A 20,234-nucleotide genomic window follows, 5' to 3' on the forward strand; every position below is an offset into this window, starting at 1 on the left:
AAATTTGAATTCCTCCTGAATTACATCAGGATTTTATTTAGTTTTTTTTTAAGATTTCAAACCATTCATAATTTGATTCCAACTCTAAAGTAGTCTTTCTGAAATGTATCCTCAACGTTTTCCAGTCGACCCTCCTTTTACTTGAAAAATTGTTACACTTCCTTTATCTTTTTTTCAATTTCTCTCAAAAAAAAATAAGTTCGTCATGAAAATATCTTTCGAGATTGTTGGAAAAAGTCTGGGTGGATTTTTGTTTCAAAAACCTAAATAGATTCTTCCAGAAATCACTGAAAAATTTGTGAAGTGTTTTGTGGCAAGTGTACGTTTTAAAAGAACTATATTAACAATTATTGAAACGTTTTGAAGAAAAATTACACGAAGGATGTCTGGAAAAACTTTGATAAGAATTCATAGACATATTTTCATGATATCTATGAATATATAGAAAAAAATCCGGTTAGTATTCATTGATTGAATAATCAACATTTATGGCAGATTAGCAGTAGTTTTGATAGGAGTTATTTATATGGAAAAATGACTGAAGGACATCTAAGAAAAAATAAGCTACAATTTGTAATAGATTCTTGGATGATTTATTGAAGTAGTTCATGAAAAATCTTTGGCAACTCCTAGAATATTCTCTCTTAGCAAAACCTAAAAAAACTTCGAAATTGTTTTTGGAAGTGGTGGTAGTCGATTTCCTTATCAACTTTTGGTAATGTTTTTTTATGATTTTTTTCAAAGAATCGTTGAAATTCTCAAAAGGTATCTCTGAAATTATTCTAAAAAGCGTATTCTGAGGAGATTTCAAAGATTTCCATTACGGACTCACTTTGAGTTGTTTTGCTGGCCAGATACTTGAATCCTCTACCGGCTGCTTCATTTTTTACCGCAAAAGGAATAATGACTTTTTTGCATTTCAATATTTTTGCACCATTTTTCCACAAGTTCTTAAAAAAGTCTTCTAGTTTAAGAATCCGTGTCGATATTAATCATCCATGATCTGGTTTTGAAGATATTCCGATGTTCCTTGGGGTACCGACATACTCCATATAAAATGTCTTTGGCGGCCATTTTATTTTTTGGTGAATTTGTCAAAAAAAAATAAAATGTGGAGTACATAATGCCAGGTAATAAGAAGCTACTCTGAAAAAATCATACAAATCAATCAAGAATTTTTGGAGATACAGTCGAAGCTTGTTATAACGACATAGCAAAGGGACCGATGTAATAGAGAAAAGTCGCTATAGAGAATAGTGATACCACTGAAATATTTTTCAAGGGACTGAAAAATGTCGCTATAGAGAGCTTTTGTCACTATAAAAGTTGTCGTTACAACGAGCTTCGACTGGATTTAAAAATTACAATACAATAATTACAGTTGGAACTGCCTGACAGCTTAACTTGTCAAGGCTGAACCCTTGGTCTGGCTTTTGACAAGTTTCCCCTCTACCAGGACCAATACTCAGACGGACTAGGCTATGGTGTCCACATGAACACTGTTTTTTATTAGTATTGTGACGTGGTAGTTTTTGAAAAATACCCATATTCCCTTGCTTCTGAGAAAACAAAGCATTGTTAATCAGCAGCTCCATCAGAATTTGTTTGAAATAGTAATGTAGTAGTGTCATTACTAATACTGTCTAGTCGAAATGGTTTTGAATAATTTGTCATTCATGTGCTATTCTGATTACTCGGTCTTTTACGTAAGATTAGAGTCTTAAATGTCAATTGTCGTCAAGCCTTAACAAAATTAGGCTGTTTAGTAGTTTCCAGTTAATTTCATTTTTTGTTGTTAAAAGTATTTATTGGTCATTACGTTCATATATCCTTAGAGAAAAAAATCACTTTCCTTGTCTATTCAACAATTTCTCGAAACTATCAAGTGTACCCTAATGATCGATCTTAGCGTCTTACTTTCCATAGTCATTATTATAGTGAATATTTAAGAGTAGAGGTAACTTAGGATTCTATTACAGTCTCCTACAAGATTCACTTTTCGGTGGCAAATGCAATGCTTCACAACGCCTACTTTCTACTTGTAAATTTTGCGAAAATGAAGCTGGAATTAGATTGTTTATATTGCTGTGTGCGTTTGAAATGCAAATATCAAATGCGGGAACACCAAATGCGGGAAGATTTTCCACAAGTAATGCGATGTCAAAGATGGATTTTTCTTGCTAGGGCGGCGGTGATTTATGTAATCGTTGCTAGGTGTCCTTTGATTGTTTTGTGTAAACGCATTTGGAGGACGTTTAGATAAGATTTGCATCTCAAATGCAAACAGCAATACCATTGTTACAAAAGAGGTATTCCTTGTTATGGTAATGTAAAAACCATAATAAAATTATATTGTCGCCACTTATTTCTACTCAGTGAATCTACTAGTCGTTTTCCAAAAAATAATATATCCTACGTCGTAACGATGTATCTAGCTAGCTAATAGTAAGAGTGGCTACGGATCATTCTGGTTAGCAAAAGGCAAACTAATCGTCACCAATAGTATTAATGTTCACTTCGAATAGATTAATTATTTGAAATGGGCATCAATTATATCAACGACGCAGCATGTCCGTTAGATCACATCCGAGATATTATTGCGTCTATGCCATATGAATTATGACGCGGCTTCAAGAAAAAAATGCCAAAATGTGATACCACCACTACAGGTTACGCCTTTGGTTTCCATCATATGGGCTAATGGATTATGCCCTCCCATCGCGGCAAGGTCGCATAACCAAGGGGAAGGAATATTATGTTTTTTGATGTTTTTAAGATCTTTATTTGGCCAGCGTGGTACCAGAAACCAAAATGCTCATTATTCAAAGACGGCAGCACCAAATTGCTTCATTTTTCACAACATACTCTCATTAATGTGTTGCTCGGATGAGTGAATCTCCGAATACGATTTAAATTCTGTAGCCTGAGAAATTACGCGTCAGTCCCACAAGAAATTCTGGAATATCTTCGGAACTAGATGACCAATAATCAACATCGACACAGATTCTAAAACTAGAAATTTTTGGAGACCTTGTGAAAAAATGGCGCAAAAATATTGAAAAAACAAAAAAAGTTATAACGATTTGAATAGGTATTTATTTTGTGGTAAAAAATGATGATGCTGGAATATGCATGATGCGTTTTCGATGATTCTTACCAAAATCTGAGATACATTCTCGACGAAACCAGTGGATTATCACCATTGAACTTAGGGATTTCCCCAAGATTTTCTCAAAAAATATCTTTGGGGTCCTTTGGGCACCCCGAAATTCCGGTAAGAATTTCTTGAAGAATACTTTCATGTTTTTCGAAGAACTCCCTCTATGAATTCTTGTAAGGAATAATTTGAAAATTTTTACAAAATTTAAGATTTATGAAGACATTCCTGGAAGAATTTTAGAATCAAGCCTTGAAGGAATCCAAAGAAAACAAAATGTATAAGAATCTTTTGATTAATTGAAAAAAGATCTAGGGGATCCATTTAAAAAGACTCAATGATAAATATTTGTGCGAATCCCTGGTTGAATCCGTAGGAATCTATTAAATAATCATTACAAGAATTACTAGAAAAGCTTCTACTGAAATCCTTTTAAAATTAGTGGAAGAAACTCTTGAAGGATTTCTTAGATGAATATCTGAAGGAATCAATGAAGCTTTTTTGTGGTATACGGAAAGGAATTAACAGAAATCTTCTAAAACATTTCCTGTGATTTTCAAGTGATTTGTTTTATTATTATTATTAGCTTTATTTACGAGACTTTCAGCCCGCGGCAAACAACTTAAATTGTTTTTCAAATGTCATCACAAACTCTGGAATGTCTTCCAAATGTATTTTACGCAACTCAAATGTATTCCATTGGAAGACACGTCTTCCAACCTGGAATTCCTGACTCATTGCCTCATTAACACAAAAGTCGTCAGAGACATTCGTTAGCAAGAGGTCATTATAACAGTTTTGTTGGTTTACAACTATTGATACCGAAGTTTGCAAAATTATACTGAGCTAGAAATATTGGTTTTATATTAGTTACAATAATCGATCTTTTTAAAACAACTCAACTGAGTACCCCCTCTCCTCTCCCAGTTTGTCTGTAGCATCTTAATTTGGAGGTTGAGCCCCCAAGTTGTCTAACAAAGTGTTGCTTTGGAACCCTTTCTGGTGGATATCATGAATCGACATTTCTAAGAGGTGCAAAGACTACCCCCTCTAATGGATGCCCTGGCTACGCCCACGGATTGATGGAATGGAATACTCCGACAAACAAAGAAAGAAGCCTTGCAGCAGCGCAAAGTTCATCTAGGTATTAGAGATGGTCGGGTCTCGGGTTTTCAAACCCGAAACCCGACCCGAACCCGAACCCGACGGGTTCGGGTCGGGTTCGGGTTTGAAACTTTTTATTTTTTCGGGTTCGGGTTCGGGTCGGGTTTGAAGGTTAAAAAAATATCGGGTACGGGTCGGGTTCGGGCTTGAAAAAAATCGGGTTTTGCCGGGTTTGGGTCGGGTTTGGGGATAATTGTTCACAAAGTAACAACCGGAAAGCTTCCCTATGCATCAGAACCGATGAATTTATCATCTTTTCGAACTCAGGTTCTATTCGGGTTTTTCTTAGAAAACTTTCTCGGGTTTCGGGTCGGGTTCGGGTTTGAACAGCGAAAATTTTTCGGGTTCGGGTCGGGTCCGGGTTTGCTTTTAAATTTTTGTCTCGGGTTCGGGTCGGGTCCGGGTTTAAAGGAATAAATTAAGTCGGGTACGGGTCGGGTTCGGGTTTGAAAAATGTGAAACCCGACCATCTCTACTAGGTATCTCCCACGAACGAGTGACGACAGGACAATAATGAACGGAGCACGGGAAAGATAATTGGAGGAAAATTTCCGGATGCTGCCAAACCGGCGATGCTTTGCATAAAGCAAAAAAGGGGAAGAAATTGTCTGGAAAAGCGGATGTTTTGCGTTCGTTGTTTCTATGGAGGATTTTTTTTACTTCAGAGGGAGGATGGGAACTGTTATTCTGGATTGGACTTGGACTGATTAAAGAAGGTCTCAACTTACCTGTAGATTGATCAAAGGAGTGAAATCCTCCATTCCTTATGGGACGATTCTTATCCAACTGCAACACTTCAATGTTTGATATCCAGAGATACAATATAAAATCGTTATCACTATTCAATTCGCTTATATATATTTTCCTTCACAGCTTGTATTACTCAGCCCCCTCTTTTGGCTTTGTTTTGCTAAGACTCCCCAAAGGGCGGTCACCACAATCAAAACGCAGCTCCGGAGAACACAACCACAGGTTTAAACAGCTTTTCCACCCTTTTCACTATTCTAACACTGGCCTTGAATCGAAGCGTAGAACAAGATATTCGATCCAATTCGAAAATTCCAATCAATCAATACACGTAATCCGATAATCCAAATTTGGCACCAGTTCGGAACTTCTCACGACGAAAATTTCAACATCCCACACAAGTGCACTTTTTACACAACAAAAAAAATCGCACAATCGGGCACACAGCGAAAAGCAAACGACGGACGACGAGGAGCTTCTTTGCACTTGGATACTGCGTTCCGATTGAAACACTGAGTCCGAACCTGAGTGCGAGTTGGAGCTGATGTTTGTTGGGGTGATTGCGCGATATCCAAAAGCTCCTCCAAACAACAGAAACAAACAACGCAAACACCCTTCTTTCGATTTTTTTTTGTGAGAGTACACGCTAAATTATTTTGGCACTGTCATGCTTTGTCAAATGTATCGAAGAAATTGATTTGAAGTCGCTAACGCACAGCACTATTGCCATAGACATATTGCCAAGACGTAGGGCTGCGAAAGAAATGGTCAGGAAATTTTCTACAGTGAGCCCAATTTGAAATGATATTTCATAAAAATAAACGAAAAACCAAATTTAGTACTACACTCAGGCAAATGGACTATCGATAAACCTTTTATGAAAATTCGCCACAAGAAATCGGGTTGAAATTCATAAATTTGCCTTTTGAAACCAGAATTTAAAAACAAAAAAATGTTTACGCGGCAACCTGGAATCGAACCAAGAACCTTGCAATCGATAGGCCCAAGCGTACACCACGCGCCTATCGACGTCTTTATGAGGAGTGATGCTAAAACGATACATAAAGCGTTCGTATTGCAATAATCGTTCCACCTTTCATAAGGCTAAATGTATGAAATTCGATAGTCCAGTTCACTGCGTGTATACCATTTAATTCCACTAGATTTGTATTCTATGACAGATAAGGCAATCCATGAGACAGATGCGATCAGCTGTTTTTTTTTTTGTTTACCAAGAGTTTTTGACATTTCGCGATCGGAGTGACCGTTCGATTACAAAGGAAAATGTTAAGCTCTGGTAACACTCGCATGTTTTGTTTACCCTTCTGTTTCGGTTGCATGCACACTTTTAGCTGTCAGTCCTATCGCGGAAAGTCCTCGTGGATAGCCTTATACGTGTATTTCGACCTCAACTGTTAGGCCGTCTTCTGTGTCGTGTACTAGACTCGACTTCTAAGGGTCTGTCTCAATAGACCATTTCCGTAAAAAAATTTTATTGGTTTATATGATTTCTGACAATTTACTGAACAAACTTTCCTAAGGAACCGATATGTTTTGGAGCCTTTAACTATTAGAAAACGATGAAAAACTTGCGGCACGTTAGTTCACCCCTCGGTCTCCTGCAATTTGTTTCACCTCGAAAAAATGCAGACCCCTTTTTCCCCTATGGCATTGCCACCACGTTGTGGTGAATTTAAGATCAGCTGGCATGACCAGATGATTTTTGTTTATGTTTTCATTCATCATAATGGGCTCCGCTGGTTTCGCTCCCCCCTTCCTTCACGGTTCCTGAATCACCGCGGAAACCACCTTCACCGCTTCGGCCGAATATGACCGCACCCGGCGGACACTACACGGTTCTGTAACGCAAGGATTGTAGTCGACAGATGCCTGATCTCTCTGTTTTCTGCCGACGAGGATTGAATAAGCCGGAAGATTCCCGCCTAGAGGCAGCAACAGCCGCGCAAGGAAATTTTGAGCGGCTGTTGCTGCCTCTAGGCGGGAATCTTCCGGCTTATCCAATCCTCGTCGGCAGAAAACAGAGAGATCAGGCATCTCAAAATTTCCTTGCGCGGCTGTTGCTGCTTCAAGGCGGAAATCTTCCGGATCAACATCCAACAGATAGATTTAGGCATTTGCCAGCATGAATAGTAAAAATAGCCTTCTACAGAACTAGCGGTACCGTAACGGTTGGGTGGATGAGAGATTTGTTGTTAGGGGGTGGTTTTGAATATTGAATATGTGGAGGAAAACATATTTTCTTAAACCTGAATCGGGTTGGAGTTGAAACTGTGATTCAGAACGGATTGCGCCAGTTCCAACCTGGTTTAAAAACGTTTGTTTGAGTACTTTCAAGTTAGTTTCGTTGGCGCTCCTGTTTGGGGCGCCCTGACCGGGATCACGGTCAGTTTGAGCGCGCACCTGATTTGACGTTTCCAAATGTAAACAAGCATCCCAATGCAGGGGTGAAATCGAAAAACTGTTGCAAAATCACCACGCTGATTCCCATAGGGTTGAACAAACTGTGCCGCATCTTGAATTATTTTTCAAAATGTGGTGAGTATCCATGTTTTCAAAAATTTGTAAGAAAATCAGGAGTGCATATAAACAAAATCTGAAAGCGTTAACATTCATTAAAAATGATTGCCTTTCGAAGAAAAATACAAAAAACTGGGGGTTGTCATTTTCATAGAAGAACTGTCAAAGTGCTTCCCGATCAGCTGATTTGAGACGTCATGTGAATAGGCCTATAGCCCATCTAAAACGAAGGCAAACGTCATTTTCTGACATAATACGGAATTTATCAATGTTGGTAGCTCTGTTTTTCTCTTGGTTTTTGTTCAGTTAATATAATTTAGCCATCTGATGAAACACACTGGAATGTCGCTGGCATGCATACTTGCAGGCGTTTTTCGTAGATCTGATGATATTTGCTTGCATTAAATGAAATTATTGATTATCACTAACATACACATTCGATTAGCGAAAAAATGCACAAGTCACATGTAAACTTTTTAAATTCTATTATATGATCGTCTTTTTAAGAAACCATTGCATGGATATTAAGATTACACCCCTGTCCAAATTATATTCACTTGAGGGTGTCAAAAATGTATATTTGGTGTCCGAAATGTTATAACAGACAGGCTGCCAAAAATGCTATTTTGGTAGCTAATACTACAGTTTGTAAGCTTTTGCTCCCCAGAAACTCAAAGTACAATGGGACATTAAGCATACAAGTAACATAAGGTAATAAAATATTAGAATATAATGCTGTTAATCAATCGCCGTTTGAAGATATATCCTGAGCCTGTCCAAAATACATAATTTACCCTATAAACTACTGAAATACACACCTTTTTACTTTTTTCTAATAAAAATGAAAATTGAATGCATAGCAAAATTTGACCAAGTTTTTTCCGGAAAGATCGAAGGTACACAACAAATGAAAACTAGCGATTTTCATCAAGTCTGCCTTGATTGTCGTTGGCAAGTTGGAGTTATCTTGCAGTTTGAAAAAACGTTGTGTCGTATTTCGTGTGTAGCTGGGTGCTGCGGTCTGATTCAATTTGCTTGTCAAGCGGGAGCCTGAATGTCGGAGCCAAACATTCCAGATTGCGGTTATGTTACTTGTGAGAGAGTAATGTGATCTCGTGAGAAAGTATTGTAATCTCAGAGATAAAAAATATATTTATTTTTGTTATTTTCTTTATATTGCAACAAATTGTTTAATAGTCTTAATAATATTTAAGACTTATTTCAACAACAATGTACCTAATATACACACAAGGAAAAATACTTGACACTCCATGCGCAACATTTTGTCGGTTGAGTATTTCTTCTCCTTTTGGCATTTGGCCACCCAAATAATCTTTAAAATCAAAGCGATCGAGATGCTGACGCCATCGGTGTTTCCGAAATTGATTAATCAGAATCGTCGTTTTCGATGTTATTCGGTTTGAAGCAAGGAATCGAGTTTATACATCTTATTAGCCCACCTTCTTGATTGAGGGGGTATGCTACGGCCGGAATAATAAAATCATCGACATGATCCTTTCAATTGCTGCTCCGGCAACTTTTGAACGAACTCAGCGTTGTAATCCAAAGGCACAGTCACATAAAAATGGAATAGATCCACGGACTTCTAGCAGACCCACTATTAGCCGATTTCACAATGAGAAAGTCATTCGAGTTAGGACGCATTCAAGCTCTCCAGAGAGAGATCAGAGAGCGAATTTTAATAAACAGAGAACTCAAAGTGACGTTTGAGGGACTAATACGACAAACACAATTCTTCACAAGAAGCATGTTTCAAGATTTGCTTGAAAATAAAAAGGGATTCAATTCGCAGCACCCAGGTGTGTAGTATCTGTGCCTCCCTCCCAGATTTTAACCATGGTTGCATATGATTATACCATTGTGCGACATCGCGTTGGCACAACTCTACTTCCATCCAGGATGAACAACGTGTCAAATATATCGATCGCTTTGTCACAACAGCGGCTACGTGTCTCCCATTCGTTTCTACAGCTCAACATCGGCCAAGTAAAATCCTCGATTTTCCGGCATTTTTTCGGGAAAATACCGTCTAAAACCAATCGAACCAGTCAGGATGACGAACATCAAAACCGTTCTGGTCAAGTTCTACGATGATTACACCGTAAACACGCCGAAGAAGCTGAAAATCGTCGACGCCTATCTGCTGTATATTTTGCTGACCGGCATCACGCAGTTTGTTTACTGTTGCCTGGTGGGAACTTTCCCGTTCAATTCGTTCCTGGCCGGATTCATCTGCACCGTGAGCTGCTTCGTGCTGGGAGGTAGGTTCCACAATTCATCAGTTAGATGAAACATATTTTTTTAGTTAAAATACCGATTCTGATAGGGTTTACATCTTGCAACTTCTTTTGAATCTGGTTATTAGGGTGGTTCAAAAATCGATTTGTTCATGGCTGGTAGCAAGTCTTTTTTCAGTGACTTGGTATCTAGTTTAAAGCAAGTCTCTAAAAATTCTCTTTTTTACCAAAATGCTCTCTTGGTCCCTAATTTCCTTTTCCTTGTACAGTCGAAGCTTGTTATAACGACATCGCAAAAGACCGTCGTAATAGAGAAAAGTCGTTATAGGGGAAAATTATTTATTTATTTATTTATTTATTTAGGAGAAGGGAAAAGCCCGTTTGAGTAGAGCTATCGTTTTAGCTTTCTCTCAAATGGGCGCAAAACCTTCTCATCTTTTGTCATCAACAGAATAATACAATCCAAATCAAGCATAATTCTTCAATCCGACGTATCTGCAAAAATAAACAAATCGAGATTTGCTTTGCGTGGGCTTGACAAACGCATAATTTACGTACAGAGTCTATAAAAGTATTCCTACAATTTTTTTTTTTTGATTTCTTAAAATAAATTTAAATTATGCCCTATGTGTACTTTACTCAGTGTTTTTAATTTGGCTACATACACCCTTCGTTTGCAAAGCGACTCAACTGTCAACATTTTTCATGCTAGCACATGCACCGTACATATGCTCATAGTTAAGCGACCTATATGCAGAATCAAAGCATAAAATTATAAACACCAGATACGTCATACTGTTTCCGAATAAGTAAACATGTTGGAAATCGAGAGATTCGGATTTCCATAGTTGCAGCTAGCTGACGGGTCGGCAAACTGATGTGGAACATCATCAGTATTCGGTTTTAGCCAATATTTCTCACCAAATTTCTCACAAGAACTGTTCTCCTTCTACTTTTATTACTCACGGCTCCGTCCGGTGCTCCTGTTGGTCGAGTTGAAATTGGAAACATTCGGAAACCAATATTCGTTGTCGTTGAAAGTTGAAACTGACGAATTGACTAACTTTTTTAAGTTTCATGGGAATTTTCAAACCGGTGTATGTGCAACTTCAAAACAATACTGGTGTATATGACGTGACGCATGTGAAAAACGAACTGTCAAACCGACGCATCAAGCAAGGTGTATGTATCAATCAAGGTATGGTATCGACGAACCATCCATGGTGTATGTGAGCAGCACAAAGCAAAAGGGTTTATTCGATAATTTTACTAGTTTTTCAATCTAATTCAAAACAAATCAGTATTGTTTAATAGTGGTTAGAAATAGTGTGCTTTATTTCAACTTCTAGTAGACACAGCAATAGAAAAAATGGAAAACGTTTAAAACAGGATTTAAAAAGCTTTACAATATTTTGCATCACATTTTTCTCGAAACCATCCGAATGTTAGATACGCCGTTTTGAAAAATTATGCTTGAAATGATGAATTAAAACTAACATAAATTCTTAAATTAGGCTAACTCTACCTTAAATAAACCTACTATGTTCGAAAAATCTCACTAAAACTTCTCTTTACCGCTGAACGAGACAAATTAAAATCGAAAACATGGCAACATTTATTGAACAAACGAGAAATATTGACAATAGGTTCATTGTGTCCATAATTAGTACGTGAGGTTGGTAGACGAAGAAACTGATACGAACGTAGAGTACGACGGTGAATATCAATGTTCAATGAATTCAAGACACAAGGACAATCAATACGGGACTGTAACACATCAGCAATAAAACATGCTTTGGAGATGTTACGCCTGTTTTCCAATAAAGGAAGATCGATCAATGAACACCGATCTTCATGTCTAGGAAGATTAAATGGGTCATTCCAGGGTAAATGACGGAGTGCAAAACGAATGAATTTGTGTTGAATCCTTTCAATTCTTCGAACACTGTTGTTATAATAATTATAATATGAAAATATGTTTCAAGGGACCGAAAAATGTCGCTGTAGAGAGCTATTGTCACTATAAAAGTTGTCGTTATAACGAGCTTCGACTGTAATGAATTTTAACCATAAAGACAATTTTTCAACCAATTCCAGTTTTCCACCAATTTTCCAGTAGTTTCCTAGCAGATCTTCAAAAGATTCCTACATGAGTTCTTCAAAGAAATTCCCAAAGCATCTATTCCACAGCTTTTGAAGACATTCGTTAAAGATTTTTCCATGAATTTCTGCAACAATTCCTCAAGGAATTTCCACGTTTGTATTACCCATTCATTTTCATATTAATTCCTTCGTAAATTCATTAATGGTTTTTCCCAGGAATTAAATTGAAAACCCTTCCAAAAATTCCTCATAAAACTCGACCAGTGATTCATCATAAAGTGTCTGAATTTCTTAAACTATTCATGCATGAATTACTACTGCAGTTCTTTCAAACAATTCTCGAGTAATTTATCAAGTAGTCTTCATAGCTTCTTCAAAATTTCATTCTATGTTCCATACCAGCAAATACTACAACGATTGTTTCTACATTAGTTTCTTCATGGATTATGTTTAATGTTTTTCAAGGAATTATCTGGAGATACAATTGATTATTTTTTCATTAATCATCCTAGAAATTCATCTAGAAAACCTCCAAGATTTCCTCAGAAGTAAGGAAGTGTTTCAGAGATCCTCAAGAATTCATCAGAAATTTCTACAGCAGTTTCATAAGAGATTACTATAGGATTGGTTTCAGGGGTAATTACCGGATTTCAGGAGTTTCTCAAACAACGTCTTAAAAATGTATTTTTTTAACATCAATTTTCTGATTCCTGTTTTGGTTAATTTTGTCTTCTTGGTTCTTGTATACACCCCTATTATTGTTTACATTCGAATGCTCTTTCGATCGAAAACGGTGTTGCATTCCCGTTTTCGCCAGCAAAATCAAATGGGCCGTGAATTCGAACGAATAGGATTCGACGGAAAGTTGAATCCACCGTAAACAATAATGAGGGTGATAGTTTCTTCTTGGTTTGAGATATTCTTATAGAAATTCTTAACTAATAACACATTTTGTGGAAATATATAAGAAATCCGTGGAATCATTTCAGTAATTTGTAAGTCTTCTTCGACAAAAAAATCATTTAAACTCTTAAACAAGGATCCAGAAATTTTAGAGGAAATCATGAAAACATTGATAAAATAATCAATGTATTAATGCCTGGAGACCTTCTAAAAATTTCTGAAAAAATCTTTGAATCTTTTACTGAGGAAATTTCTGATGCGTTCTGGAATAAAGCCGGGGAGAATTCTTTAAAAAAAATATCAAATTGAATTCTTGTATGAATAAAACGAAATTTTTGTAATAATTTCTTAGGAAGTTTGTATAAAATCACTACATGAACTCCTGAAGAAATATTTGGAGTAATATCTGAAGGAACTTTGAACATATACCTGAATTCATTCCTGATGAAATTATAGGGGAAAATCATGAAATAATGTAAATAACGAGCAGCAGTTATTGTCGTAATGTCACGTGGTATTTTCACATACTGTTAAGTTGAAGATGAATCGAAGCCAAACCTCAAATTTTCAAGAGCACGGATCTGGAGAACCGAACACCCATTTGAACTGAAAACTTAATCGATTGGTCACCGCAGCTAGTGATCAATCGATAAAGTTTTCAGCCTGAATTGATGTTCGGTTTTCCAGATTCGTGCTCTTGAGAATTTGAGTTTTGGCTTCGATTCATCTTCACCTTAAAAATATGGAAACAAAAACTTCTCCTGGCCACTGTTTGATCTCTTTTTGGTTACTCTCTAGTCTCGTTTTTAGGTCTCTGAAATTCCTATTTTTAAGATAGACTCTAACAGCACTAAACTTAATAACATGTCTCCCTCTGCTTTCAGTTTGTCTCCGACTGCAATCGAATCCTCAGAACAAGTCGCAGTTCCTGGGAATCTCACCGGAACGGGGTTTTGCTGATTTCGTGTTTGCGCACGTTATCCTGCACCTGGTGGTCGTCAACTTCATCGGCTAAACGGTAAGGTAGATATTGTCGCCACTTGAAGAGTCTAACCCAGGATACCCGTTTTTGCTTTCTACTATTGTGTAATCTTCAACTACATTACCTATCTAAATTTAATATTAGTTTTATTGCAAGAGAGTCACAGTTAGGTCTGTGAACCACTGAATACGACTGTATGGTAGTGCAAAAATAATAAAACTTCGATAGCGGAAGGTATTAAGCCTCGATCGATGCGAATGTACTAAAAGAAGCCGCCTTTTGAATTTCCGAAATCCTTCACAGTAACAGACCCCGTAATTGTCACAGTACTAGAACCCGTAATCTTAAGTAAATGTAAACCGAATTTACTACTATATCATGATACTACAGTTTGTATCCTTTGACAGTTATGCGTATTTCGATCTTAACTGTAAGGCCGTCTTCAGTGTCGTGTACAGTCAGGTCTCCTATTAGACACATGGTTGGGGGGCGTAATAGGAATCTACGTTATAGGAGACCCAGGGCTTATGGGATTTCATCACTTTGGGGGTGTCGTTGAATATCTCGTATGCCAAAAGAGATAGTACAGTACTGTCTTAGACGAAGTTTCAGTACTAAGTACGATCTACCTTTAGGAATTGAGGATCATCCTTTTAGTTATGAACTTAGCCGGTAGGGGCGCTTTTTCTGATTTGCACTATATGAACCATGAGGGATAAGAATGCACAATTTTGTAACATATGATATCTCTGAATCCTGATGTTTTTGAAGGTTGGTGTCTTCGATTCATTCTAATACGGAATTACGCCACCAGGCGGTTTTTTTTTTTTTTTTTTATCTTTATTAACGAGATTTTTAGCCCTAGGCTAGTTCATCTCGGGGCCACCAGGCGGTGTTAGTGAGCAAGGAATTTTTATTTCGTGGATAGCTCAGTAGTCTGACCACTTAGAAAGTTGGCGTCTTCGGCAAAGTTGCTCAGTATCACAAGGGCTAACATTATTTGAGCCGAAAGTTTCGAAATTTTGCCACTAGGCGGCGCTAGTGAGCAAGGAATTTTTATTTCGTGGATAGCTCATTAGTCTGACCACTTAGAAAGTTGGCGTCTTCGGCAAAGTTGCTCTGTATCACAAGGGCTAACATTATTTGAGCCGAAAGCTTCAAAATTTTGCCACTAGGCGGCGCTAGTGACCAAAGAATTTTTGTTTTGCCCATCGCTCAGTAGCCCGACCACTTAGAAAGATGGCGTCTTCGTCAAAGTTGCTCAGTATCACAAGGGCTAACATTATTTTAGCCAAAAGTTTCGAAATTTTGCCACTAGGCGGCGCTAGTGAGCAAGGAATTTTTATTTCGTGGATAGCTCAGTAGTCTGACCACTTAGAAAGTTGGCGTCTTCGGCAAAGTTGCTCAGTATCACAAGGGCTAACATTATTTGAGCCGAAAAATTCGAAATTTTGCCACTAGGCGGCGCTAGTGAGCAAAGAATTTTTGTTTTGCGCATAGCTCAGTTGCCTGACCACTAAGAAAGATGGCGTCTTCGACAAAGTTGATCAGTATCACAAGGGCTAACATCATTTGAGCCGAAAGTTTCAAAATTTTGCCACTAGGCGGCGCTAGTGAGCCAAGAATTTTTGTTTTGCTCATAGCTCAGTATCCCGACCACTTAGAAAGATGGCGTCTTCGGCAAAGTTGCTCAGTATCACAAGGGCTAACATTATTTGAGCCGAAAGTTTCAAAATTTTGCCACTAGTCGGCGCTAGTGAGCAAAGAATTTTTGTTTTGCGCATAGCTCAGTAGCCTGACCACTTAGAAAGATGGCGTCTTGGGCAAAGTTGATCAGTATCACAAGGGCTAACATTATTTGAGCCAAAAGTTTCGAAATTTTGCCACAAGGCGGCGCTAGTGAGTATAAGTAATGACTGACATGCCAACCTAACTTCATTTCTATCCAATCCATACCTTGGAAATCGTTCAAGAAATGAAGTTCATGCAATGACGAAATAAAAATAAACAAACATATTTTTTTCTGGTTCATATGAAAAGCTAACGATCACATATTAGAGTAGTAAACGAATCCTCACTCATTCTCATATCAAATTATTGATCAAAAACTCTCCCAATCCGTCGAAAATACTAGGATACTAGCCATACTTTTATCCGAATAAATAATGTATATATTTTTCTCCAGGCACTTTTACTTAAACGTGACAATGCGAGGAAAATCAATAGCCTAGTGTCATACTGAACAACTCTGGTCAGGCTACTAAGCTTTGCACAAAACAAAAATTACTTGCTCACTAGCGTCGCCTAGTGGCAAAATTTTGAAACTTTCGGCTCAAATAATGTTAGCCCTTGTGATACTGATCAACTTTGTCGAAGACGCCATATTTCTAAGTGGTCAGGCTACTGAGCTATCCACGAAATAAAAATTCCTTGCTCACTAGCGCCGCCTAGTGGTAAAATTTCGAAATTTTTGATCCAAATAATGTTAGCCCTTGTGATACTGAGCAACTTTGCCGAAGACGCCATCTTTCTAAGTGGTCGGGCTACTGAGCTACGCGAAAAACAAAAATTCTTGGCTCACTAGCGCCGCCTAGTGGCAAAATTTCGAAACTTTCGGCTCAAATAATGTTAGCCCTTGTGATACAGAGCAACTTTGCCGAAGACGCCATCTTTCTAAGTGGTCAGGCTACTGAGCTATGCGCAAAACAAAAATTACTTGCTCACTAGCGCCGCCTAGTGGCAAAATTTTGAAACTTTCGGCTCAAATAATGTTAGCCCTTGTGATACTGAGCAACTTTGCCGAAGACGCCAACTTTCTTAGTGGTCAGGCTACTGAGCTATCCACGAAACAAAAATTCTTTGCTCACTAGCGCCGCCTAGTGGCAAAATTTCAAAACTTTCGGCTCAAATAATGTTAGATTTTGTGATATAGAGCAACTTTGCCGAAGACGCCAACTTTCTTAGTGGTCAGGCTACTGAGCTATGCGCAAAACAAAAATTCTTGGCTCACTAGCGCCGCCTAGTGGCAAAATTTCGAAACTTTCGGCTCAAATAATGTTAGCCCTTGTAATTCAGAGCAACTTTGCCGAAGACGCCATCTTTCTAAGTGGTCAGGCTACTGAGCTATGCGCAAAACAAAAATTACTTGCTTACTAGCGCCGCCTGGTGGCGTAATTCCGTATCAGAATGACCACCACATGTCAGCCCTTGAGCTACTGAACAACTCTTCCGAAGACACCAACCTTCAAAAACATCAGGATTCAGAGATATCATATGTTACAAAATTTTGCATTCTTATCCCTCATGGTTCATATACACTGAGAAAAATCTACACGTCAAGGTCGTGTGTTTTACTTATAGATTTGCGCAATGAGGAAAACCACATGATTTGAGTGTGGTAGCCATATGGATTTTATCATTGATTTCACGGTATAATAACATGTGTATCAACATTAGGTTGTCATGTGAAACAAACATGAATTTTCAAATATTAAATCATGAAAACCAACTGATTTGCTTATTGAATTCGAAATGTAGTAGCTTTAGATAGTCATGTGTGATAGAACATAAATGTCATGGGACTGAAAGAAGAAATTTGGTAGAAAAACTTTTGCTCCCCAAAATATGGATCCGAGGCTCCTCTGCTTGTCGCAAGCTCTCTTGATTTTTTTTTTTCAAACCCGTGAGCCAGCAACAAGCGGGGCGCCACAAATCCATAATTTGGGAAGCCAGGGATAAGCATATTCCATTTTTTTCGAAACTGAAAGCCAGGAAAATCTGTTAGTGGAATCCGATTTTTCTATAACTATACATAAACTATACATTATAATCAATGTTTTCTTATAGAAAGGTAGAATTCTCGTATATCGGTCAACTTCACTAATAAAAGAAAAATCGAATTCACAAATTTTCATCTAACACTTTCAGCTTCAAATTTGCTTCTTCTCTTTGGAAGCATGATGATGACTGTCGTTCGACACGAGGTCCAACCGCAATTCAGTTCACTATGCATCCCATGGGTTGATCACAAACAATTTAGAAGCTTTGAACATGGAAATCGATAGCATAGCTCATGGATTTCATCAGAACAATCTCATTGCGCAAATCAATGAATCGACCAACTTGAACATGATGATTATGACACAAGATAACCATAAGCAAAACACACTGAATCCGTGTTGGGGTGATGATCTATGCGTCCATAGGTTGACACATACGAATCTGAAGAGAAAGCTTCGGGAACTTATGTGGAAAAAATATGGAATCCCTGTTGTCGGTTGATGAATCAATCCATGAAGCAAAACACAGGAATTTAATGTGTAACACACACGAAGTTTGCAAGAAAATCATAGCAAATCGATATGGACGTTCATGAATAAATCCATAATTTTAAACACACAGATCGAGCGTGTGGATTTTTATCAGTGTAGTGCAAATCAGAAAAAGCGCCCCTACCGGCCAAGTTCTCAACTAAAAGGATGATCCTCAACTCCTAAAGGTAGATCGTACTTAGTACTGAAACTTCGCCGAAGACAGTACTGTACTATCTCTTTTGGCATACGAGATATTCAACGACACCCCCAAAGTGATGAAATCCCATAAGCCCTGGGTCTCCTATAACGTCCTGGTGTGTCTTATAGGAGTGAGCGTAATAGGAGTGCACGTTATAGGAATGCGTTTAATAGGAGACCCGACTGTACTAGACTCGAGTCTGAAGACATTGAAGATGGCTTTACAGTTAAGGTCGAAATACGCGTATCTGTGCGAACGACACCAACTCTTGTGGAAATAAATGATAGTACTAAATTCGGTATTCATTGACTTATAGGTATTTCACTAAACAGCTCGAAAACTTTATTAGCACATTTGATCAGAAGGACACGTTGCGCTCCCCGAAGAAAAGGAACAGCTGCCGTTTTAGGTCCATTCCATATCCATTTACAAAACGTCAAATTAGTGAACTCGTGTTTGGTCCTTACAGATTTATCTACAGTGTGGATTTGATGGTTGAACATGGCCCACAGTTGTACAGATTATATTATTGTCGCACCGTCACCAAACCGGATCGCGCCAGTGTGACTCGCGGCACGGCTCAACTCGCGACATTTTGAAATCAGTTTTTCAAAGTGGTGCTGCATTCTCACGATTTCTATGAACACAGCGCACTATTCACATATTAGCTACGACGCTCGGGGCCCGAGAAAATAAAATAATTTGAAATGAATGTTGGTCTTGATTTCTACCAGATGCATATAATTTATTAATATTGGTCTATCGAAATGTCAAGTTTTAACTAATAGTTAAACGAACTGGTGAAACGGTTCACAGCCTAAAGCTAGGTATGCTGTTCCGCTCAAAAAAAGTTAAAATTTCTGCCCAAGAAAGCTCTATTTGAATTGACATTTCTTTTCAACTGCGTACTGCAATCAAAGAAAAATGCTATTCTTGAGCATTTCTTGCAAGAAAATTCCCACGCATCGAGATAGGCGATTACTTTTCTGTTGAAGTGCATACTTTGCTTATAAGGAAGGCGAAGTCAACGATTGGTTTTTCAGTTGACAGTCACCACTTGTGTATAACAGACGTGTGCAAATTTTTCTCCTGCCATTTCAAAGTGCTTTTACGATGGTGAATGTACGCAAAAACACATTCGTCGTGGATTTTTGTGTGCGCCCAGTACGGCCTAAGGTTGGATCCAAAAGTTTTTGTATGAGAACATCGAACTCCAACTGAAAGACGTTGCAACTATACAATTCCACACAACCCGGAATTGTTTTTTAGTTGAGCTAACGAGTGCCGAATAAGCTAAACAATATCAGAACGGGAATAATTTGAAGCTAATTATAGTACAAGAAGGAAGAAGTTTTAAAATCCCAGTTTACGTTGATGATGCTGCTATTACCGTTCGGATTCATGACATTCCTTCGGACATCCCTCACACCACTGTGAAAAAGTATATGGAGGACCGATATGGTGTGGTTCTATCCATCGGAAGAGAACGCTGGAAACATTATTTTCCTGGAGTACCAAATGGCGTTCGTCTGCTGAGAATGCACCTCTCACAACCAATACCATCGTATATTGAAATTGATAGCCACCAGACCTTGGTAACTTACGAAAACCAGGTCAAAAGTTGCAGGTTCTGCCAAAAAGGAAGCGCACCCCAAGCGAAAGTGTACGGAATTCGAAACAACGTCATCACTCCCAAAAGAAGTTTCAGCGACTCAAACATTACTTTTTAACCAAAACGACTTTCCTGCTCTAACTGTATCGGGAGAGCAAAATGAAAAACTATCAACACCATCAGCACCCTTTGCTACCGTATCTATTGATGCTACTCAACTCGAATCGCATTGTGCGAAAACAACTATACAACAGTATA

General features: G+C 38.1%; 2 protein-coding genes across 4 annotated transcripts in view; one reads left to right on the plus strand and one right to left on the minus strand.

The window, feature by feature from the left end:
- The window catches only part of LOC5573947 (proton-coupled amino acid transporter-like protein CG1139), an 87,144-nt gene extending 81,442 nt beyond the window's left edge, over positions 1 to 5,702 (minus strand). For 2 of the 3 annotated variants that reach the window (XM_001654933.2, XM_021847723.1), the window contains exon 1: positions 5,050 to 5,700. Coding sequence is in view for 1 of the 3 variants with exons in the window: in XM_021847722.1 (XP_021703414.1) it covers positions 5,050 to 5,082 (33 nt within the window). In the remaining 2 variants the exon portion in view is untranslated. Of the gene's footprint in view, positions 1 to 5,049 lie in introns of all 3 variants that reach the window. The other variant, XM_021847722.1, reaches the window with a different exon arrangement.
- A 3,823-nt stretch (positions 5,703 to 9,525) lies between these two features.
- On the plus strand, positions 9,526 to 14,120 carry LOC5573948 (dolichyl-diphosphooligosaccharide--protein glycosyltransferase subunit DAD1). The gene is made up of 2 exons (XM_001654935.2): positions 9,526 to 9,888; positions 13,755 to 14,120. The coding sequence occupies exons 1-2, from the start codon at positions 9,681 to 9,683 to the stop codon at positions 13,883 to 13,885; spliced, it is 339 nt and encodes a 112-aa protein (XP_001654985.1). The 5' UTR covers positions 9,526 to 9,680; the 3' UTR covers positions 13,886 to 14,120.
- The last annotated feature ends 6,114 nt before the right edge of the window (positions 14,121 to 20,234 follow it).

Source organism: Aedes aegypti, chromosome 2, assembly GCF_002204515.2.
Source record: "Aedes aegypti strain LVP_AGWG chromosome 2, AaegL5.0 Primary Assembly, whole genome shotgun sequence".
Taxonomy (NCBI): Eukaryota; Metazoa; Arthropoda; class Insecta; order Diptera; family Culicidae; genus Aedes; species Aedes aegypti.

What these genes read in the sequence shown, in the direction of transcription:
- LOC5573948 (XM_001654935.2), top strand. Translation starts at nt 9,681, where the DNA reads ATGACGAACATCAAAACCGTTCTGGTCAAGTTCTACGATGATTACACC. An exon ending in GAGCTGCTTCGTGCTGGGAG is followed by an intron (nt 9,889 to 13,754) that starts GTAGGTTCCACA and finishes CTCTGCTTTCAG; the next exon opens with TTTGTCTCCGACTGCAATCG.